The following is a 25,101-nucleotide window of genomic DNA, read 5'->3' as shown; positions in this document are numbered from 1 at the left end:
AGCGGTGGACGTGATATACCTTGACTTTAGCAAAGCTTTTGATACGGTCTTCCACAGTATTCTTGACAGCAAGTTAAAAAAGTATGGATTGAATGAATGGACTATAAGGTGGATAGAAAGCTGGCTAGCTCGTCAGCCTCAACGAGTAGTGATCAACGGCTCGATGTCTAGTTGGCAACCAGTATCAAGCGGAGTGCCCCAGAAGTCTGTCCTGGGGCTGGTTTTGTTCCACATCTTCATTAATGATCTGGATGATGAGATGGATTGCACCCTCAGCAAGTTCGCAGATGACACTAAGCTGAGGGGAGAGGTAGATACGCTGGAGGGTAGGGATAGTGTCCAGAGTGACCTAGACAAATTGGAGGATTGGGCCAAAAGAAATCTGATGAGGTTCAACAAGGACAAGTGCAGAGTCCTGCACTTATGCACTGCTACAGGCTGGGGACTGACTGGCTAAGCGGCAGTACTGCAGAAAAGGACTGGGGATTACAGTGGACGAGAAGCTGGATATGAGGCAACAGTGTGCCCTTATTGCCAAGAAGGCTAATGCCATATTGGTCCACATTAGTAGGAGCATTGCCAGCAGATCGAGGGAAGTGATTATTCCCCTCTATTCGGCACTGGTGAGGCCACATCTGGAGTATTGCATCCAGTTTTGGGCCCCCCACTACAGAAAGGATGTGAACAAATTGGAGAGAGTCCAGCAGAGGGCAACAAAAATGATTAGGGGAGTAGGACACATAATTTATGAGGGAACTGAGCTTATTTAGTCTGCAGAAAAGAAGAGTGAGGGGGGATTTGATAGCAGCCTTCAACTACCTAAAGGGGGGTTCCAAAGAGGATGGAGCTAGGCTGTTCTCAGTGGCGGCAGATGACAGAATAAGGAGCAATGGTCTCAAGTTGCAGTGTGAGAGGTCTAGACTGGATTTTAGGAAAAACTATTTCACTAGGAGGGTGGTGAAGCACTGGAATGGGTTACCTAGGGAGGTGGTGGCCATCAAATGAAATTAATAGGCAGCAGGTTTAAAACAAATAAAAGGAAGTTCTTCTTCACACAGCGCACAGTCAGCTTGTGGAACTCCTTGCCTGAGGAGGTTGCTAAGGCTAGGACTCTAACAGGGTTTAAAAGAGACCCGGATAAATTCATGGAGGTGAAGCCCATTAATGGCTATTAGCCAGGATGGGTAAGGAATGGTGTACCTAGCCTCTGTTTGTCAGAGGGTGGTGATGGACGGCAGGAGAGAGATTACTTAATCATTACCGGTTAGGTTCACTCCCTCTGGAGCACCTGGCATTGGCCACTGTCGGTAGACAAGATACTGGGCTGGATGGACCTTAGGTCTGACCCAGTACGGCCATTCTTATGTTCTTATGTGGTGGAATCTCCATTCTTAGAGGTTTTTTAAGTCCCGGCTTGACAAAGCCCTGGCTGGGATGATTTAGTTGGTGTTGGTCCTGCTTTGAGCAGGGGGTTGGAGTAGATGACCTCCTGAGGTCTCTTCCAACTCTAATCTTCTATGATTCTATTTGTGATTTCGGAAAACAATTAGGCAGAAGTATAGTCTGATTAAGGTGGAAATCAGAGACTACCTGACTTAGGAGTTTTAGTTGTGATCTCATCAAGACCCTTTCTTTACAAACTATACTGCTAAATGAACCTTGATGGAACTCATAGAAAGGTCTGAAATTTTCAATTCCAACAGGTAATCCAAGATTGTAGAAAGAGACAACTGGATAGGAGAAAGTATGGCACTGGTTACACTAGTGATTATCTTCTCCATTTCTGAAGGTAAATATGTCTTGTACTTTTCAACAGCTGAAAGGAATCTACAATTTGTACTTCCATTGAACCAGCAGCTTCTAGTCCCAGGAACCTTAAGGAACCACGCTTATAGTTGCAGAATGTTCAGATTGAGGTGAAGCATCTGACCTGCCTCCTGAGACAACAGTCAAGGTTTGATTGGGAGCCACCATGAAGAGCAAAAGGTGAGTTTGATGTGGTGAGGAAACCAAACTTGTTTTGGCTGTGTTGTTGCAATCAAAATTACTGTGGCTTGGTCCTGTCTGATCTTGATATGAACCTTTAAGAGCAATGGAGTTGGAGGATATGCATAAAAAAGACCTTTTGTCAATGCAATGAAGAAAGCATCTCCCAGAGACTGGGGATCGAGTCCCCCTCTGGACCAGAATTTCATGCACTTTGTGTTGGCTGCCATGGCAAAAAGGTTGACCTCTAGAAATCCCCAAGGTAGGAGTACTTTGTTGAAGACTCAGGAGTCCAACTCCCATTTGTAATTTAGAGAGAAGTGTCTGATGAGGTTGTTTGCCAGGGTGTTTTGTATACCCAAGAGGTAAGAAGTTGAGATGACTATCTGATTAACTATGCACCAATTCCCAGTTCCAAAGATTTATCTGCTTTGGTGCAGAGTGAGGGGGGACTTGCTCTGCCCTGACAATTGATATAATATATGAAAACTATGTTGTCTGTCAGGATCTTGATGGCCTTGTTTTTGAGTAGGGAAAGAAAATGAAGCCAAGCATTCTGATCACTCTTAAATCCAATAGATTGATTTCCTGTTGTGACCATTTGCCCTCGACTGCATGAGGACCTAAAAACCTGCTCCCCATCCCAAGTGGGAAGTGTCTGATGTTAACATGACCAAAGGGGGATTCTGGTTGAACTGGAATCCTGCACGAACTTTGGACAAATTACTCCACCAGGTGACTGACTGCATGACTCAGGTGCATACAGATGCCTGTTTGTGCAGATTGTGTTTGTTGGGTACATAAACTGTCCTAAGCCACCCCTGGAAACTTTGAAGATGCAACCTGCCATTTTGTGCCACAAAAACTGAAGTGCCATGCGTCCCAGCAATTACAGACATGTCCTTAACTGGAACTTGAGGATTGAGCTGCACTCTTTGGATAAGGTCCTTCAGAGCCAGAAGGAGGTAAGATCTACCCATTATCAAAATCAGAAATGCTTCTATAAACAGAATTTGCTGTGTAGGGAGTAATATCGAATTCTCAAGATTTACACCTGCAGGCCTAGACTTCAACATAATGAAGTTGTTATTTGAACTACCTCCTGATATAAGCAGCCCCTGGGGAGCCAGTCGTCAAGTTAGGGAAAGATAGTTATTCCTAGACAACGGAGGTAGGGGCTACGACCACCATGATTTTTGAGAACACCTTTGGGATTGAAGACAGGCTGAAGGGTAGGACCTGATAGTGGTAATGATTGTGATTGAATGTAAAACAAAGAAATATTTTGTGAGAAGGATGAATCGCTATGTGGATATAGGCATTTTTGATCCTGAGGGTCGCAAACCAGTCTCTGGATTCAGGGAGGGAATTATAGCTGCTAGGGATACTACCCTGAATTTCAGATGTCTGACATGCTTCTTAAATTGTCTGAAATCTAATATCAGCCTCCAATCCCTGTTTTTCTTGGGTATCAGAAAGTATCTCGAATAGAATCCTTTTCCCCTGTGTTGAAGTGGGACTGGTGTTATGCCTCTTAGACTTAGAAGCGATGAAATCTCCTGTGTCAGCAAATGATTCTGAGAGGGATCCCTAAAGAGGGACAGAGAAGGGGGTTGGAAGGGCATGATGGAGGTAAATTGGACAATACAACCCAAACTAATGGCCTTCAATGCCCATTTGTCTGATTTTATAGTCTCCCATGCTTGATGAAACAGAGAGAGGTAGTGCCCACATGGAGGAAGGGGGGTTGTGCTTTGCAGCAGAGAAAACCTGGTCATTGGGTGGTCTGGACTCTTGGACCGAACCATCAGAACTGGCGCTTGGACAAAGTTGAAGGCTGGAATGACACAATCTAGGTAGTTGCAGGTTTTTTCTTTGAAAATCTCAACCTCTTAGCTGGTGGTTCCAGTGGCCTGCAGAAGGTGGAACAGTGAGCAGGGCAGGATCTTTGTGCCAAAAGAGATCTGTTAAACTTCCTCTTATTTGCAGGGGTGTATATCCATAAAGATTTAAGTGTTGCCATAGAGTCCTTTAGGGTATTAAGCGAGTCATTTGTGTAATCTGCTAAAAGCTTTTGGCCATCGAAAAGTAAATCTTACATGGAAACCAGAAAACGGAAAGAAGGAAGCTCACCTCATCACTACTGTGTTGTAAATAGACCTGGCTGCAGTATCTGCAGCATCATGTGAAGCCTGCAGTGAAGTTTTTGCCAAGAGCTGACCCTCCTTTATTATGACACTGAACTGTTCTGGATGTTCCTGTAGCAAATGGTCAATAAATGCATTAAACGTCTCATAGTTCAGGTAATCATATTTTGACATCAGCACCTGGTGATTATTTTTCCTGAACTGTAATGTTGCTAATGAGTAGTTCTTACAACCAAAAAGGTCTGGAGGTTTCTGATCCTTATAAGGGATGGCTTTTTGAGTATGTTGCCTGCCCCTTTCATTGACTGGGGCGACAACAAAAGAATTTGGTGCTGGGTGACAGAATCAAGGCCAGGATTTTTTATCAGCTTGCCTGCATGTATGTGGGGGACATTGCTGGGGTTTACCAGATGGACTAAGCTAGCTCAAGGAGGGATTCAGTAATTTGCAGTGCAACCAGTGCTGAGGAAGAGCTGTGCACTATTTTCCAGAAGCTTGTGATGGGAAACCCAGAATTCTTCCAGGGGAATGTGCAGGGTGTCAGCGACCCACTCATCAGGTCCTAGAAATGTTTAAAGTCATCAGCGAACAATGGCAGAGGTGGCTTTACTGCCTCATTAGGTGATGACAAAGAGATGTTTGTAAGGGGTGTAACCTCCTTGTCCATCCTTGCCTCTTTCTCCTCAAAGGTCTTCTCAGACTCTTAAAGTGGAGAGAAGGGATAGATAGTACTGGGGAATGAGGTCTTCTGTGTTCCCTATGGGACTGAGTTGAGGTCTCTCATAATTACTGGCAGTACATTGCCCATGAATCCCAGTAAGGCCAATGAGGGAGACCATAAGGCACGTGGGGAGATATCCAGTGTTGGTCATGCCAAGTCATACCATAGCAGACAGGGGTCTGGTGTCCTGTCTTTGTTGCAGCTACATTAGGGAATAACACCTCCTGGAATAAATTGGAGAGTCTTGAACAGAAAGTTCAGACACTGAGTCAGAATGCTCCTCCACATATTGAATCAGAGGTAATAACCCTTTCTCACGGATAGTAGAAGATGGAGAAGAGGTAGGTCTCACAAAAACATGAGCAGTCAGCGACCCTCTTGATCTCAATACCTAGAGGTGTCCTGAGGTTACAAGGAGTGGAGATTCAAGCTCATTTTGGTATCATGAGGTCTTTCAGGTACTGGAATTCCTGCAGTACTGGGGGCAAAAAAGAACTTGCTAAAAGCACTGATGATGTTACAGAAGTCATTGTGTGAGGTGCTGATGTTGGTACCAACGGGGTAAAGGATTCCACTGAATCCATTCTCTTGTCATAGCAGTCTTTCGCACTAAGCCCTTTACTACTGAAGTATGGGATTTAGTTGAAGTCTTAACGTGTTTCACAGTACCAAAGTGCTCAGAGTCTCACTAGCAATCCTCTCAGGGCCTGAGGTCTCTGGTGACCAGATCTTATTTGATGAGGAAAAGAAGGTTACTCACCATGTACAGTAACAGGTTCTTTGAGATGGGTGTCCCTGTGGGTGCTCCACTTCAGGTGAATGTGCATCCCTGTATCTTTGATTGAAGAATTTCTGCAGCAGTGCTTGTTTGGGTTGCGCATGCGTTGTCCCCGTCTTGTGCTGTTGTTGGCAACTACCTTGCGTATGTGACCAGACCCCCCCCAGTTCCTTCTCTACCATAGAGTCCAGAAATTGAACTCCAAAGTAGAGGGGAGACGGGTGGGTAGTGGAGCATCTACAGGGACATTCATCTCGAAAAACCTCAGTTACTGCACAGGGTGAATAACCTTCTCTTCTTTGAAGAGTGTCCCTGTGGGTGCTTCACTTCAGATGACTGTTGAATGGTGTCTCTCATTGGACAGAAGGGGTTTCAGCATTGCATGTGTAAGTGATGATAACACTGTAAGACCTAGCAATGTGACCAATCTTAAACCCTCATTGATTGCGGAATGTTTTGTGAACATGTGTATGGACATCCAAGTGGCTGCTCTACACATGTCCACGATCAGTATGTTGTTTAGGAAGGCTACTGAAGTTGATCGGGATCTGGGAAAGTGAGTTCGGATCCCCAGTAGAGGTTGCAGGTCCTTCTGTTGGTAGCAGAGATGGATGCTGTCATAACTATAAAGGGAAGGGTAACAGCCCTCCTGTGTACAATACTATAAAATCCCTCCTGGCCAGAGACTCCAAAATCCTTTTACCTGTAAAGGGTTAAGAAGCTCAGGTAACCTGGCTGACACCTGACCCAAAGGACCAATAAGGGGACAAGATACTTTCAAATCTTGGTGGGGGGAAGGCTTTTGTTTCTGCTCTTTGTTTTTGGGGGAGTTCGCTCTTGGGACTAAGAGGGACCAGACATCAATCCATGCTCTCCAAATCTTTCTGAACAAGTCTCTCATATTTCAAACTTGTAAGTACAGCTAGGCAAAGCATGTTAGTTTTATCTTTGTTTTCTCAACTTGTAAATGTACCTTTTGCTAGGGTGTTTACCTCTGTTTGCTGTAACTTTGAACCTAAGGGTAGAGGGGGTTCCTCTGGGCTCTTTAAGTTTGATTACCCTGTAAAGTTATTTTCCATCCTGATTTTACAGAGATGATTTTTACCTTTTTCTTTAATTAAAAGCCTTCTTTTTAAGAACCTGATTGATTTTTCCTTGTTCTAAAATCCAAGGGGATTGATCTGGACTCACCAGGAATTGGTGGGGGGAAAGGGAAAGGGGGGGGGGGATGATTAATTCCTCCTTGTTTTAAGATCCAAGGGATTTTGGATCAGTGTTCACCAGGGAGTTGGTGGAAGAGTCTCTCAAGGCAACCCAGGGAAGGGAGTTAGCCCATTGGGAGTGGTGGCAGCGGACCAGATCTAAGCTGGTAGTTAAGCTTAGAAGTTTTCATGTAGGCCCCCACATCTGTACCCTAAAGTTCAGAGTGGGGAAGGAGCCTTGACATGGTGGCAGAGCGGTGGGATCATTTTAAACCAAAAGCCAGTAAGATTTTTTTTTCTCCTTTCTAGCTGCTTTCTAGCAGAGCTGAAGGTAGATGCATATCTTATCTCATCCTTGCATGAAGGCAGAGGTGTTAAGTTTTTTTTAACAAGGGTCTTTGTTAAGAGAAGGGTTCACGCAGTGAGCAAGCAGCTGGCAAAAGGAATTTACAAGCTGAATTGTTTTTTCTTTCTTTCTACCTCTCGGGTATAGCTAGTTAAAAAGTCTCTGTTAACTAAGCCAGCCCTGAGCTGAGTGCATCCCAGTTTCAGTGAACTGCAGAGGGGTGTGGCCCAGCACAAGAAAGCAGGAAAATGACTACCAGTGAAGCAGCTAACGAACTAGAACTGGCTCGACTGGAAGCAACAGAAAAAGAAAACGAACATAAGAGACAGATGGAACTAAAACAATTAGAAATTAAGGCAGAGGAGGCTGCCCACAAGAGAGCTATGGAGGAGAGGGAAAGAGAGAGGAAGCATGAACTGGAATTAGCAAGGGCTAGGCCGGATATACCAGCCAACCCTAGAAACCCCTCTCCAGGTACCGCTTCCCATCCCAGAAAATTCCCCACCTACAAGGCAGGCGATGATACTGAGGCCTTCTTAGAAAATTTTGAAAGGGCCTGCCTTGGATACAGCATCACTACAGACCAGTACATGGTAGAGCTGAGGCCGCAGCTCAGTGGACTCTTAGTAGAGGTGGCGGCTGAAATGCCTAAGGAACAAATGAACAGTTATGAACTTTTTAAAAACAAGGCCAGAATCAGAATGGGGCTAACACCTGAGCATGCCCGTCGGCGGTTCAGAGCCCTAAGGTGGAAACCAGACGTGTCATTTACCCAACATGCCTATCACATTGGGAAAAATTGGGATGCCTGGATATCAGGAGCAAGTGTTAAATCTACAGAAGAGTTGCCCTTCCTAATGCAAATGGAGCAGTTTTTAGAGGGTGTTCCTGACGAAATAGAAAGGTACATCCTAGATGGGAAGGCCAAAACTGTAACCGAGGCGGGCGAGATTGGAGCCAAATGGGTGGAGGTGGCAGAAAAGAAAAAAACTAGTAGCAATTGGAGCGAATATCAGAAGGGGCAACCCGAAACAAAACCTTACCACCGGGGACAACCCAAGGCCCCACCTACATCCCAAGGGAAACCCCAGACGCCTTCTCACCCCACCACACCAGTCTCCACCAACCAACATCGCCCCGGTGATACCTTAGCAGGGCGATGTTTTAAATGTAATGAACTGGGACATATAAAGGCCCACTGCCCCAAGAACCCCAACCGATTACAGTTCATTACACCACAATCACACCAAAGATTCCCAGGCCCAGATGCCTCTCAAATACCCTCGGAGCGAAGGGAAACCTTGAGAGTGGGCGGAAAGAAGGTTATCGCGTGGAGGGACACTGGGGCACAAGTGTCGACTATCCACCAATCCCTAGTGGACCCCAAACTCATCAACCCGGAGGTTTCGGTGACAATTCAACCCTTCATGTCACACTCTGTAACCTTGCCTACAGCCAAGTTACATGTCCAGTACAAGGGCTGATCAGGAATGTGGACTTTTGCAGTCTATGACAATTATCCCATCCCCATGCTGCTGGGGAAGGAGCCTTGACAGATGCACAGAATAGTGGGTACTGATTTCAACTGCACTGACAGAGTCAGTAATGGAGTTGACATCACTGGTGGGTCAAGCCTGTCTTGGGATGGTAACAGGGAGCATCAAGCCAAGGTTCACACACTCACCTTGGTACAGTTAACGTCTGAGATGACTTATTTGAGGCACAATAGTCCCCAGGGTCCTTTGTGTAGCTCAAGAAGCCCTTCCTGGGATCTGAAGTAGTCACAGTTTGGGGCATCTTATGAGAAGGTCCTGGTGAAGGGGAGTGCCTCCTCTTCTCCCAGTGGGAAATAGTCTTTTCAGCTTTGTGAAGGGAGTCAGACAAAGCTGTGGGAGCACTCCTCGCTGGTATAAAGTCAAATCTCAGAACTTGTGAGGGGCCAGCATTAGACGATGCGTGGGGAGATGCATGAATAGATATGCTGCCCGGGATGTTTGTGTTCTTTTAAGAAAAGAACAACTAATGCTGCATTTTTCTCTGATGTGTCCCTCATCCTGGCATAACAGTCAGCGAGTATGTGGGTTGTTTGTTGGCATTGGCACCCGATTGGAGGGGCAATGTTTAAAGCATGAGGACTTTTGTCTTTTAAAGCCAGTACCAAGCATCTCAGGCCTTGAAAAACAAAGATAGGGACAAAAAATGCAAAATAACACAAAACTACTTACTAACTATCCTAATCTAACTATTTACATTAGTGAACTACCATTTGCCAAATAAAAGATGTGAAAAAGCTCACGAGAAAAACCATAAGCAAAGTGCATGAGGACCTCCAACTCTTAGCCATGGAAGATGAGAAGGAACTGAGGGAAGGTCAGGGCAGTTCCAGCCTTTAAACCCACAGCTGAAGGCACCGGTAAGCACAGGGTACTACTAGTGAAAGCTCTCCAACTCAAGTGCACTGGATGTGCACATACCTAAGTAGAACAGACATGTGCAATCACTTGAAGAAGAACCTATCTTTTCTGGCAAGAGATCAACCCAGAAAGAGATCCAACTCTTGCCCATCAGTGGGTGTCAATAATAAGGAATGTTTACAACACCCACATATTTATCTTTATCACAATGTTTGAAATATTTACCTATATTTAGAATGCTTCCTCAGATACCTTGGTAAATTTAACTACCACGGGGGGTAAATGTGCAGTTTTCAATGGTGTCCACTGTACACAGTATATAGCAAAACTTACATTTGTGAAACATTTTCCCAAAGTTAGAACAGAACTCCTATAATATTAATGGGAGCTATGAGTACACAAGAACTGGAAAACAGACACCTATATCATTGACAAAACTGTAGGCAAGTATATTCCTGCAGTTAATAATCTATAAATAACCATAAGAAAGGCAAGAAATTTAAGGATCAGGTAAATATAAAAGCCTTTGCACAAGTTGTGAAATTTGTTATTATTTTCCTAACAAACTCTACCATTCACCAAATAAAGCCAAATCATACAGTTGTCAGTCAAAACTCTCACTGAAGTCCAAGGGGTTCTGAATACGTAAAAATGATGAGATCGTGCCCTGAATAAATTACAGATAACAATGTTACTTACCTCTAAACCTTCAATTTTTGTCATGAAGTCTACAAAATCTACATCAAATTCGGTTTTTCGTGGGTCGAGAATATCGTATTGTTTCTTTTGAACACTCTGGTAGATATTTTTGAACTTTATTGCCAAAATATCTATCCCTTCAATTGTAGACATACTAAGTGCAGAAAATGTTTGTACTACAGTGATCATCTCTGTAATCTGAAATAAAGAAATATTTTTCACACTCAAATCAAATTATGAATTTATTTCAGTTCATTTAGTTCACTTGTGGTGCTTCTTGTTGACAAAGGAATAATTACATCCTGGGCTAAACAGACTAGACTGAGACCAATGGCCAGTCTGCTCTGATTAGTTATTTCACTCAGAATTCCTCATCAAAATACTCACAACAAAACATTGCTCCCTCAACTTCTTACCCCAATCCTCACCATCACTCAACCTAATCTAAATTGTTTCAATATTTTTGCTCTGTTTTTCTTGGTATCTTGAGGAAGTTTTATCCATAGTTAACTTTTACATTAAATTACATTTAATATCTGAGTGATAGGGTGGGAAATGGCTCAAAAGTTGAAGTACCAATGTTTAAGATATATAAATGGGAATTTCCAAGCACAACAGACAGACCACAAGAACTAGTATATGCACTGTATGATTACCAAGGAAAAACACACCAGTGAATCTGAAAACCCCTGAACACTGTTAGTTATATAATGGTATTGTCCAAAGGCACCAGTCTGGATTAAGAGTCCTTTGTGCTAGGAGTCAGACAAATACATGGGTAGATATGGTCCCAGGCCCAAAGAGTTAAAATCAAATTAAAGACAAGATACCACAAATGAACAAAAAACAAACATGAAGGAAAGGAAAGGGAGGAAGAGAATAACAGTTATATCATCATACTCTAATATGAGCTTCCTAACAAATGGACCAATTCGATGGTTCTGAATCACTTACTTTTTTTTTTTAATCTTTCTATAGACTATTTGCAATCTCCCCTCTCCTTGGCATTCTTTGTTGTTGTTTTTTAATGTAAACTATATCTGCAATTGATTCAGATTAGTAAATTTTGTGCTGTAAATTACAGTGGCTAAAAGGAAAAAAGGTATAATTTTTTCATTGTGGGATGAATCAAAGGAAGTCTTTTGACAAAGCAAGAGGAATTATTTCTTTAGTGGGAATGAAGGCTCTACTAAAAGAACAGCAATTACAGGTACTAAAAAATCATCCACATATGAAGACATCGGTAAAATTGTGCTGTTATTTTCAGTTCAGATTGTTTCCAAATAGTATGACATGACATCTTAGACACTGTCTTTGGCAGAAGAGTTTTATAAGCTGTGGTTGCTCCTCTTGGTAGCTTTACCAAGGGAACCAAATATTCTATCCTATTTAGGTTTTGTTTGGTTGATTGGTTTTCTACCTCACCCATCTTTGTGGTTCCTGAGAGTCATCCAGTGGTGCTGTAAGCAATGTGACAAGCATCTATCATATATGTTTTTCCCCCTCCATTCCTTTCGCCAGGGGACAATTATCTATGATTTTCTCTTACTATAGTTTTATTCTTTTTATTTATTTACAATTTGCAGTGTGCTTTTATTTGGAAACACAAGGCTGAAGAAGTATGCAAAAGTTCTTTAACATCCTCTTGATGAAATGTATTTTCAAGCCCTTCTCCCATGTTTAATACATGGTAGTCATTTTATTCTAAGTACTTCCTGATAATCAAAAAGACAATAGGATTCAGGCCCATCTACCTTTGTTCAATATCTCTTTCTCTGTCTTGGATTCTATACTGTGCTCATTATTGTGACATCTGAGCATCTCCTCTGTGTCTGATACCTCAGATTTTATCTGGTCAAGGAAAAGTTATAAAACAGTGTCTCAAGGAAGCATTCAGAAGGTGGCTGGCTATGTGCTCTTAATAGTCACTGCAAGAATACATGTACATCAGGATGCATTTCAAACAGAGAATTTAGCTCAGATTTCAAATGGTGAAATGAAACTACCAATTCTGTGTTCAATACCACCAACTGCATGCACACAATCCTGTGAGATTCTGGCATTGACACCTGTGATGAAGTGTACATAACCAGCACTAATGTAGGCGGTTAAGCTGTTGATGGCTTACAAAAGGAATTAGGCAGAGGCTTGCTCTGCTTTGGAGAAGATATTCAACCCTTTTACTAGAAATGGAGTGTCCCCATGTGGTCTCTTTAGGAGAAGGATATAAAGAAGTAGCAGTGAGGATTAAGGGAAGGGCCAAGAACAGAAGTGGAAGCTCCTTCTCTCACTCTCCTCATTTTCCCAGGCCATAGAAGCAATAGTTGAGAAGCTCCTAGATCAAACCCAAACAAGGACATAAAAAAGAACTGGAAAACTGACCATCTTGCTATGAAGGGGTGTACCACCCCTTCAAGAATCAGCCTGGCGCTCACCAACAGAACAGTCTGGGCTCAATTACTCTCTGCTCTGCCCTAGTGACCTATTTAAAAAGGAAGAGAAAGAAAGCTGAGTATAGGGGAGCAGACTAGAAGTTGAAGACCCTGCAGGAGGTGGAAATCTCCCTTCAACTCTGGAAGATTAGCCTGACCAGACATACAGACTGTGTTTTGGACTTTTAGTTTGGGAGATCTGAACTTGAGTCCTGAGGTAAGGGACTTTCATTTGTTATCACATGTAATCCTTCCCTGGGGCTTCATTAAAGGAGTTAATGATGAGTTTGGTCTGGTTTCTCATTGTCCTGATTGGTGCATGTAGATTGGTTGACATCCAGTTGGTAAAAGGTAAGGTGAGGCTAACCTACAGTGCCACTTCTGGCTAAAAAGGCGGAATTTAGGGTGACTCATGTTGGAAACCATGATGGGGATAGTTAGGCCTAGTGGTCAGAGCCATGGCAGTCATGTCTAGCGGTAGGAGCCAGGGGTCAGCACTGGAATCAGGAGTCCAGAGCAGAGTTGGAACAAGACCAGAGCAAGAGCAAGGCTGGAGCAGGCTAAGGCTTGGGGACTCTATTGGCCCTAGCAGGCAGAAAAAAGTTCCAAGCCCTGAAGTGACAATGGGCAGACTGAGCTGCTGTTCCATCTGTGAAGCTTATATACCTTCCCTGAGTCACCAGATCAGTTCTTGGCTTGTGGATTGTCTGGAGCCTAACACAGGAGTAACTCATCACGTTACAGCTCAGCCCCTTTACACTTGCTTATGAATAAAACTCTACTGCTTATAAAAGATTCTGTAATTTAAAGACACTTTCTCTCCCCACTGAAGCACGTTAGTCTTTGGCCTTGTCTACGCAGCTTTTGCTGACAAAACAAGAGAGGTGTACACACTAGAAACTACTTTTGGCGACAAAACTTTGGTGTTTTGCCTACAAAATAAAACCAACTCAATGAAAAGCACAAAGCTTTTTGCCACAAAATTAAAGTGATAAAGCATTAGTGTAGATGCTGCTGTTTGTTTTGTCAACATAACTGGCTTCCACCAGTATCCCACAATGCCTGCCCTGAGGGCTCTGCTCACTGTTTTGATCTCTGCTGCCCTGCAGGCATGCACCCCTCCCCTTTCAAAGCTCCGGGAAGTATCTGACAGCTGAGCTTGCAGATCATTAATGTGGAATGCTCCTGTTCTGCCCTGCATTAGGACAGAAGGGGAAGGCAGACTGCTGCTGCAGGGAGTGAGGGGCAGGGAGGGGACAGACTGCTGTGCTGCTTTGACATTCCTCAGCATGGAGAGCTCACAGATCTGCGCAGGATGCCGCTCCTGGCAGCTGAGGGGGCTGTGGGAGAACTCTTAGGGAATCACAGAACCATAGGCAGGCAGAGCGGGCTGCTTCGGGAGAAACTGCTGTGCTGAGCAGAGCTGGGGGCTGATGGGGGGGGAGTTTCCCCCTCCCCCTGCCAACCGGTCAGCCAGCTGTGTCCCCCACCCCAGACACACCACTCTCCTCTCTCCCCCCACTTCAGTTGAAAAGCATCTGACAATCTATTAGGGTGCACATGGAACCGAAGGGATTAAGAATCATGTGATGCTGCATCATGTGATGCTGTACCTGTCCCACAAGGCGTTGCAAACCCTTCCTAAAGCACCCTGCGGACAGTTGCACAGTGGGATACCTACCACAGCGCACGGCTATCAATGCAAGAGCTGCTAGTGTGGATGCACTCTGCCGACACAAGGAGCATAGTGTAGACATGCAACAGCGGTTTTAATTAAAGCGGCATAACTTTTGCTGACAAAACTTTGTAGTGTAGACAAGCAAAACTTTGTAGTGTAGACAACTTTTCTTTGTTTTTGGGATAGGCTTCAGTGTTTAGTCTCCAGTCATACTCAGGCATTGGGTCAGGGTAGAGAAACATTTTCCACAGAGGTACATATGTCTTAAGTAATAGGAGACACTATTTTATTTAGTTGTTTTCTATTTCCCACATCCCTCTTCCTGTTTCTTGTACCTATGGCCTTGGGTTACACATGTACTGCACTACATGTGTTTATGGAAGGAAAGAAAGAAAGAAAGAAAGAGTCGAAGTTACTCACTCTGCCAGGATTCCCAGGGCATCCCCTTTGTTCTCTGATTTATTTTTTAGATTGGACTGTCCTCACAGCAGAGACTAGTAATCATTTGTGCTCATCACTAAGCACATTGTCAGTGCTTTAAAAACAGTACTAACAAAAAGGCTCTGTGCCCCTTTAAGTGAAAAGTTTTGAAGAAGTGCTCTAGAATTACCATGCCAATCTCTTCATTTTACAAGATGTTCTAAGACCAGCTATGCCCCAATGATGTCTACCCTCTTTGCAAAGGAGAATAGAAATATGTCCTCCTTGGTTGCAAGAGGCTTAGATCCAATCACTGCCTAGCTGTTCAACATATTGGGAGCATTTGGGTCTGGAGTCTTTCTTGGTTTAATCAGAGGATCTCAGCTGACATTTGCAGGTAGCAATGACGGTGGAATCATAGGGTTAGAAGGGACTGCAAGGCTCATCTAGTCTAACCCCCACATAAACTGAGGAAGAGTTCACCAGCTGATCATCTTATACAGGCAACCCATTCACTACGATTTTCAAGCTCAATTGCTTTGCTTTCAAGACACAGAATACCAATTGATCTGAGACTAAGGACCACTTTGATCCACCTGGGGTTACTTCATGACCCTTGGACCCAGTATATGAAAGTCTCCAGCCTGGGTTTCTTAGAGAATTCTTTAAATGCTTCTTTCTGATTTTGTTCTGTGCAAGTGGAATCAATTTGGAGGAACTGATCCTAAATTGATTTTGTAAATGCACTGATTAATGCTGAAGACTCATGCACAAGAGTTTGCCAGAGAGCGCTGAAGATAAAAGGCTGCCAAAAGGCCACCTGAATGGAGCTAATCCACCACTCTCCCTTTCCACTACAAATCCCTCTGAAAATCTCACTTCTACAAAACCCACAGGAAGAGAATAACAAAAACAAACAAACAAAACCACACAAACAACCCTCCCTTTGGGTTTCCCAGTCTTCACTTCTCCATTATAATTTTTGGGTTTTTTTCAGTTTGTTCCAAAGCCCATTAAATTAACAGGACTCTTTCCATTCACTTTAATGGGGTTTGGATAGATTATAAACTCTTTAGGATACGTGTTATCTTAATTTTTTGTCATGCACAACACAAATAATGCTATGGGAGCTTAATAAATAAACACATTAATAATAAAAACCATCATGTTTTGAAGATTTGAAGTATAAGGTGTAATAATCTTTGGGTAAAAAAAGCCTTATGTATTCTGGCTAAATGTAAATCTAGTATTTTTTTTCCACTGCTCATCTAACTTAGGCTTTGTCTACACTGGAACTTCGTCAGCAAAACTTTTGTCATTCAGGAGTGCTAAAAAAACACACACCCCCCCCCCGAATGACAAAAGTTTTACTGACAAAAAGCGCCGGTGTGAAAAGCACTTTGTCAGCAGGAGTGATCTCCTGCCAACAAAGCCACTGCAGCTTGTGCCGGGTGGAAGTTTTTTGTTGGCAAGAGAGATTTCTCCTGATGATAATCAGCAGCTACACTGCGCGCCTTTTAGCGGCATGGCTGTAGTGGCACAGCCGTATCACTAAAAGCTGCATAGTGTAGACAAAGTTTTAGGTTCAGATTAATTGATTTTTCTGAACCCTTTTAAAAAATTGAATTTTAGGCTGAGACCAAGCATAGAAAGCCAAACACAGAATTTTTTAACAAGTTATGAGCAAATGAAAAAAGTGAGTTGCAACTCTTAACTACAGCTTTCATTATTTATGAAAGTCATAATAATTTGTTGGTCTAAGAAATTAAGAGAAATGCTGTATTTATCCAAAAACAACAACTACATTTAAAAAAAAACTTTCTTCATATTGAAATAAGAATACAGCCCACTAAGCAATTCTTTAGTCAATCTTCAAAAATTCTCATTAAAGGCATGCACACTTACATTTTTTAATTTTTAAAATAAAAACAGAAATGTTACTTACTTTTTCTAGCCTTTTACAAAACGCTTCAAATTTGCCAAAAATATACATCTCTGATACTTCAAATGTCTTTTCCCCTAGAGCTTCCAAAATCTGTTTCCTTGTTTTATGAAAGCATTTTTGATATTCTTTAAATAAAAAAATGCAGTCCTAAAAAAGTTGAGAAACAAATGCAATAACTATCAGATGAAAAGAAACATGCAATATTTCTTATGCACAAAAAAATCTGTTGTTTCTGTTGGCTGTTCTGTATTTTAGAAAATGGTATTTTTGTTTTAGTCCACATTATCATTTTGATATTGAAACAGAATTTTGCAACCAGACTTGTGGCCTATTCCTTGTGTCCTGCACTAACATGGAGAAATTCCTCTTATTTAGCACTTACTATTCTCATTTCAAAAAGAAGGAAGTGATGAGGAGAAAGTGTGACATATTATGATGTCTAGGTGAAAAACCAAACTAATAATGTTAGATGGATGACCAATAAGGATTTCTGTATTTGTCTTACTTACTTTATGATTAAGAATAATTGACTCAAAACTATCGCTGCAGGGAGCTAATCCTTACAAAATCCCATATCAGGGTTACCCTTGAACTTCTCAGATCCTTCGGATATTTTTTCTTACACATGCTAGATATGTCTTGTCTTAGGTCTGATCCAGCAAAAATTTACACATGCTTAACTTTCCACACTGAATAGTTCTACTGATTTCTCCTTCCCTCTTGCTGAAGTATTAAGTATTATTCAAGGTCCCTAAAATTAAGCATGTGTGTAAGTCTTTGCGGGATCAGGGCCCTAGATTGTAAACCCTTCAGAGAAGAGGCTTTTATCATGTGGTTGTATAGCACCTAACAAAAGGGGGTGCTAAGGATGGCTGGGGGGCCTTGAAGCCCTACTGACCTAATAAAAATAATTAGCAATAATATGTCAACAAGGGGGGAGAGATAGCTCAGTGGTTTGAGCACTGGCCTGCTCAAACCCAGGGTTGTGAGTTCAATCCTTAAAGGGGCCACTTAGGGATCAGGGCAAAAATCTGTCTGGGGATTAGTCCTGCTTTGAGCAGGGGGTTGGACTAGATGACCTCCTGAGGTCCTTTCCAACCCTGATGTTCTATGATTCTAAGGCAAGAAGTTGTATGAGAAAGATGAAACAAACAATTTTGACACAGTGGCTGTATCAAGAAGAAGCCAAAGCAGAAAACAGTACTTCCTATAAGCATACTATTAGCACTGTGTGGTTAAAACTAGCTATGCCAATATGAGCATTTCCAGTTTAAAATGTAGAGGAAAAAGGTTGAAGACAACTAGGCAGCAGCTCTTTAAAATATTATAACTAATGTAATAACCCTGTCTTGTCTGTCCAGGAGTAGAATTCCACAGAAAAACCACTGAAGTACATGTTGAACTGCAAGCACATGTAGCAGATGATACTAAACTGCTAAAGATAGTTAAGTCCAAAGCAGACTGTGAAGAACTTCAAAAAGATCTCACAAAACTAAGTGATTAGGCAACAAAATGGCAAATGAAATTTAATGTGGATAAATGTAAAGTAATGCACATTGGAAAAAATAACCCCAACTATACATACAATATGATGGGGACTAATTTAGCTACAACAAGTCAGGAAAAAGATCTTGGAGTCATCGTGGATAGTTCTCTGAAAATGTCCACGCAGTGTGCAGAGGCAGTCAAAAAAGCAAACAGGATGTTAGGAATCATTAAAAAGGGGATAGAGAATAAGACTGAGAATATATTATTGCCCTTATATAAATCAATGGTACGCCCTCATCTCGAATACTGTGTACAGATGTGGTCTCCTCATCTCAAAAAAGATATACTGGCACTAGAAAAGGTTCAGAAAAGGGCAACTAAAATGATTAAGGGTTTGGAACGGGTCCCATATGAGGAGAGATTAAAGAGGCTAGGACTCTTCAGCTTGGAAAAGAGGAGACTAAGGGGGGATATGATAGAGGTATATAAAATCGTGAGTGATGTGGAGAAAGTGGATAAGGAAAAGTTATTTACTTATTCCCATAATACAAGAACTAGGGGTCATCAAATGAAATTAATAGGCAGCAGGTTTAAAACAAATAAAAGGAAGTTCTTCTTCATGCAGCGCACAGTCAACTTGTGGAACTCCTTGCCTGAGGAGGTTGCGAAGGCTAGGACTATAACAGGATTTAAAAGAGAACTGGATAAATTCATGGTGGTTAAGTCCATTAATGGCTATTAGCCAGGACGGGTAAGGAATGGTGTCCCTAGCCTCTGTCTGTCAGAGGGTGGAGATGGATGGCAGGAGAGAGATCACTTGATCATTGCCTGTTAGGTTCACTCCCTCTGGGGCACCTGGCATTGGCCACTGTCGGTAGACAGGATACTGGGCTAGATGGACCTTTGGTCTGACCCGGTACGGCCTTTCTTATGTTCTTATGTTATGTTCTTATGTTTAAGTGGTTTGCTGAATTGGGGCCTTAATTAGTGCACCAGTTCAGCTGATGTAACTAACAAAACAAACCAGCCTTCAATCAAAATGTTCAAGCTTTTTATTCTCTATAATGTTTTATAATAGATGCTTTATGTTAAATCAATACAAACCCTTAAAGCACTCTGTTGGTCATCTCCACCAATTTAAAGAAGCAAAAACAAATTTATCAGTAGCCCTTGCTTAGGTCTTAAGTGACAGCAGTCAAATCATAGTCTAAAGCTATGTCAACACTAGCAAGCTTAGAGCGCACAGCTGTACTAATGCAGCTGTGCCACTGTAAAATCACTTGTGTAGCTGCTCTATGTTGGCAGGAAAGAGCTCTCCTGTCTACATAACAAAACCATGTCCATGAGCGGTGGTAGCTATGTCAGTGGGAGAAGCTTTCCAACCAACATAGTGGTGTCCACACCAGCACATCTCTCGGTGTAACTTATGTCGCTCAAGAGGATGTTCTTTACACACCCCTGAGTGACATAAGTTATACTGACAAAAGTGGTAGTGTAGACATGGCCAAAGTCCCATGTCGTCCAGAATTCCATGGAATTTGTTATAGAAGTCATGCCTTCTGCAGAAAGCTGCTCCAGGATCTCGGCTTTCATTTTAAAAAACTGTGTTTCTAGGCTTTGTGGTTGCAAAGAAAAGCTTGAAAATGTGATCCAAATGTAAATCAAAGTACTGATGTCTTCCTGAGTTGTCATACTGCCTGAAAACATAGCTCAGAATGTCTGAAATGCACCATTAAATTAATGTGTTGTTAATGCTGAAACCTAAAGATAACAGTCTGCAGTATACTGAAAATGGGGACGGCAACGTAAAATAAATGGAAATTTAATACTAAAATAAATAACCTAGGAGCTACATTATTTTATTATTCATTTTTATATTTAATTCTCTAAAACATCAATTTTTAAAATTGTTCTTAAGCAACTGCAGAATTTTCAACATAGTGCTACAGAATATAGGATCTAGCTGCAGAATTTAGGCCAAGCTTGCAAGTCATGGGACCTTCAACACAGCCATTTTGAATTTGTTTTCAATTTAGCTTATGTGAGGCACAATATCATGTTTAAGTCCAGATATTACCACTATGTTCCCTACATCCACTAATGTTATAATTCAATCAAAACATACACTCCGTGATTCGAAGAAATTATTTTATTTCTCATAGTTCCATTATCCTCCAAGTGTTTACAGATGGAAAAATATTTGTGCTTTATTTTCAATCCATTATGTTTACCAATCAGTAATTTCCAGAATCCCTCTTTCACCACTCTTCCGTCCTTTTTTAATATATTAATAAGACATTTGTGGAGGGGGAGGTTCCCCCAGTTCTTTGGTACACGACATATCCCTTGTTTTCAATACATCCCTGGTTTCCCATTATTTTTAAAAAACTATACAGGTAGTCATTAAGGGACAGATTGCAAGCCATCTTAGCACACGTTGACAGCAAAGCAGATATTTAAACAGGAAGTGGAAATGGTTGGGGCTCCCAGAAGAAAAGACAAATTACCTTTTTTAATTTTCGTGCTCCTCCCAGTCAAAGGAAGAACCTAGACAGTCGCTCACTAGAGCCAAATCAACAGAAAATATGTAAGAACCTGAAAGCAGATTGCTTCATCTCTGCCTGAGGTTTGCATTCTGCTTGAAAAGGCTCTCTGATAAGACTTTTTGATTTCTTGTCTTTGTTTATAAGGTCCAAAAGAAGCCTGCCAGGGTGTCGCAGTAGACTTTTTCAGTGACAACAATGTGAGGGAAGCCTGGGTCCATATCCTTAGAAAGAGGCTACAGCATTAAAGGATGTTATAAATGAAGGCTGGAGCCTTTAAAGAGATAATATTATAATCTTCCTTTGTGACATTTATTATCAAGACTGACACTACAGCTTTGTCCCAGATTTGTACACTTAGAATTACAAAATTTGTGGCTGGAGGAAACATAGCAAAATATTTGGGTTTCAGTAAAGCATTTCATGTTTCTTACAAAATGTCACTCACAAAACTAATTTAAACTGACCTGCACATGATCATTGTCATGTGAAAGAAACAGATACGTACCTCTACAATAACCATTGTTCTTCAAGATGTGTTGGGCATACATACATTCCACTATAGGTGTATGTGTGTGCCCAAAATACTTGAGTCAGAGACTTTTATAACCAGTACTGTTGGGGCACTGCATGCACCTATGATGTCCTTGTGTATGCAGCCAAGGGCATTAAAAAAAACCTCCTCAGTTCCTTTGCATCAGAAATATGACAACACTTCCAAACTAGAAGAGAAGGAGGGAGGGTCATGGAATGTATGGGCTTGTCTTCTCTACCGGGAGATCGACGCTGCTGCAATCAATGCAGCAGGTATCGATTTAGCAGGTCTAGTGAAGACCTGCTAACTCGATGGCAGAGTGTTCTCCAGTCGATTCCAGTACTCCAGCTCCCTGAGAAGGGTAAGGTAAGTCGACTGGAGAGTGTCCCCCATTGATGCAGAGCAGTGAAGATACCGGGGTAAGTCGACCTAAGCTACATTGACTCCAGTTATGTTATTCACATAGCTGGAGTAGAGTAACTTAGGTTGACTTACCCCGGTAATGAAGACAAGCCCTATGTGTGCACAAACATATGCTGAAGAACAGCAGCTACTGTAGAGGTAAGTAACTGTTTTTTCTTCTTTGAATGATTGTGCACATATACATTTCACTGTGGGTTTCTTTACAGGCAATGGGACTTCGGAGCTACTTGAACAAGGAATGAAGTACAAACTTACCAAAGTCCACATCCATTCACAATGCCGGAGTTGATGGCATAATGTCTGGAGAAGGTATATACTGATGACCATGTAGCCACTTTACAGATATCCACAATCAGTACATTATTTAGAAAGGCTGATGTGGTAACTTGAGCCCTTGTAGAGTGGGTAGTTATCTTTGTTGGAGAAGTTACGTTTGCCAATTTGTAACAGGATCTTATGCAAGAAGATATCTGAGCTGAGATTGCTTGCCCCTTCACTCTTTTTGTGTAGGGCACAAACAGTCTAGGAGACACTCTAAATGACTTGCCCCAGGGTGGCTTCCCCCACTCCCGGCAGGGAACGATGGGTGAGAAGCTCCTGGGGGTTTCCCCCCACTCCCAGTGGGGAACAGGAAGCAGAGGGGAGCGCAGTCCGCTGGGAACCCAGGAACCTATAGGGCAGCCAGGCTCCTGGCAGGAAGCTACCAGCAGAGCTGAGAGACTGGGCTCTCAGCTCCCCACGCTGCTCCTCTTAGGTCAGTGCAAGTGCTCCTGATGAGGATGTGCACCACCAACCCAAGGGGGCTGGTGGCTGTAAGTCGACCTAATATAGGTCAATTTAGGCTTGAAGTGTAGACATACCCTCATCTCCCAAAATGGAACTAGATCTCTGACAGGACAGTATACACAAACAAGCTCTTTAAGAAACCTCACTACCTCCAGGTGTGACAAAACTTACAAGCCTTTAATGGAAGGGTGAATGGCCAAGATGGTGGCTAAATGAACTCTAATGGAGCTAACTGAAAAGTCTTGTATACAAGATGTCCTGAATTTCGGCTCCAGTGGGACAAAGATGATGAGAAGCAGCCCAGATAGAAAAATCTCTTCCACTTAGCTAAGTATGTAGATCTCATAGAGTCCTTTCTGTTAATAAGAATGGTTTGGATCTCCTGAGAACAATTTTTTTTCCAAGGAGTCCAACCATATCTCAGCCAGACCATGAGATGCACGTTCTGTAGGCCAGGATGTAGTTTCTGATTTTGATTCTGAGACAAACATCCTTCAACCAATGGCAGTGTTATTGGAGATTGGATTGTGAGCTCTTGATGATCTATGTAGCGATACTGCCCTAGCCAAGCCAGAGCTATCAGTATTAATGTAGCGTGGTCTTATTTTAGTTTCCTTATCACCCTTGGAACCAAAGGAATCAGTTGAAAGCCATAGAGAAGATCCATTGACCAAGGAAGAAGGAAGATATCTGCTACTGAATCTGGACTCCAATCACCCTGAAACACACCTCTAACACTTTTATTGAGGTTTGTTGCAAAGAGATCTACAGCAGGTGGTCTCCATTTCTAGAACATGATGGCCAATATGTCTATCTTCAAGGACCATTCATGGTGATAAATGAAGTTTCTGCTTAAGGAATACACTGTGGTGTTTCTCATCCCAGCAGATGGAAGGCTTTCAGTGTAATATTCAGAGATGAATCGATTCTTCACATAAGTGACCCAACCTGGCTCTGCCTTGCCTGATCAGGTAAAACATGGCAGTGGTATTGTCCATAAGTACCTGAGTTGTGTGCCTTTTGATTATGGCTAGGAATGCTTTGCTTGCATGAAATTTATCTCCTAGCTCTATGATTTGTATATATAGTGAAACTCCCCTGGGTGGACACCCCAGGCCTTGGTGGAGGCATCTGTGCCAACTGTCATTGCTGGTTCTGGAGGGGAGAAGGAAACTCCCTCACAGATGTTTTTGGGGTCCATTCACCAATCTAGGGATGAAAGCACTCATGCAAGTACATAAATCAGCATGTCCAGAGAGTGTCTGCTCAGTTGTGGAGTGGAGCCAGGCCTCCATAGGCAGGATTATACCATTGTCCTGGGATTGGCTTTGAAGTTCTTGAAAAGTTGTGTGGGGGGGAAATTAAGCTAGCCCTAATGGTCTAGGCTTTTCTGCTTGGCCTGGGCCCGCCCAGCGGCTAACAGGCCCACGAGCCTAAACCAAGCTAAGTGTTGTGCTCCCTGAGTGGTGGTCAGAGGTTGAGACACAGGGAGGGAAGGGGGGCTGGAAAGGAGGAGGGTAAAAAGCCCCAGCAACAAGAATAATTTGCAATATGTGCCTACTGCTTTTGAAATATAATAACCACTTGTGTAAAGCAATAAGTGTAAAGCAATCATCTAAAATGAGTAACCATGCCTCCCTCTACCCCATTTGTGTAACCATGCCTCCCCCTACTCCATTTGTATGACTACCCCCATTGAGTAACTGTACCCTGTAAGGGGCAATTGTGTAATAAGCACCCCATAAAAGGTAAAGTTGTAACAGCGTTGGAAACCATCAAAAAGCCCTTAACTCAAATTGCACCCATCCTAGGCAAGATTGCAAAAAAATGCTGGAAAGTACCAAAAGACCCTAACTCTCTTATTCCTAATAAGATCACTATTACTCAAGTATGTGTAATTTTAATTCCTAATATGGTTATCGTTACTTAACTGTGTGTAATTTGTTTGCGGTTTTAAGCTTTAAAAGTCTGTGTGTGCTTTGCATCGCGGGAGCAGTTCCTAATGGCTGCTACCCCCACAACGCGTTGGTGTGTATTCAATAAACGGGCCTCAGGCTTCAGTCTGAATTAAAATCAATGCGTGGGTGACTTTTTCCACGACAGTTGACAATGGCCAGAAACCTGTCTCAAAATAAGTAAGCAGTCACTGTGGTAGCATCGAAGATGGCTTTTACAAATTCAGTCTTTTGGACTGGGATTAAAGTTGACTTTTCTGCATTTATTCTCAGTTCCAGATGAGCAAACAATAACTGGATTTGAATAATGCTGCTCACTACTTGCTCTTTTGACTGACCTCAAATCAGCCAGTCATCCAGCTAAGGAAAAACCTGGATACCAGAACACCAGCCTGCTCTGGGAATGAGGAAGTAGTGGGAATAAAACCCTTTCCCCCATGTTGTAGAGGTACTTTCAATATAGTTCCCATACAGAGGAGAGACTGCACTTCCTGAAGCAGTCTTGTGAAAAGGGTGGTGGAGGAGGGATTGGAACTGCATGACATATCCTTCTTAACCCATTTGTCTGATTTATGGAGGTGCAGGCACTGAGGAACAGAGACA

General features: G+C 42.4%; 1 protein-coding gene across 1 annotated transcript in view; it reads right to left on the bottom strand.

The window, feature by feature from the left end:
* Positions 1–25,101, bottom strand: part of DNAH8 (dynein axonemal heavy chain 8) — a 536,895-nt gene that overhangs the window by 433,856 nt on the left and 77,938 nt on the right. Inside the window, exons 11-12 of the mRNA XM_065401473.1 lie at positions 16,769–16,915; positions 10,294–10,491 (exon numbers count right to left, since the gene is read on the bottom strand). Coding sequence (XP_065257545.1) covers positions 10,294–10,491; positions 16,769–16,915 — 345 coding nt within the window. The remainder of the gene's footprint in view (positions 1–10,293; positions 10,492–16,768; positions 16,916–25,101) is intronic.

The sequence above is a fragment of the Emys orbicularis genome, chromosome 3, assembly GCF_028017835.1.
Source record: "Emys orbicularis isolate rEmyOrb1 chromosome 3, rEmyOrb1.hap1, whole genome shotgun sequence".
Classification (NCBI taxonomy): domain Eukaryota; kingdom Metazoa; phylum Chordata; order Testudines; family Emydidae; genus Emys; species Emys orbicularis.
This window is presented reverse-complemented; position numbering and strand designations above follow the sequence as displayed.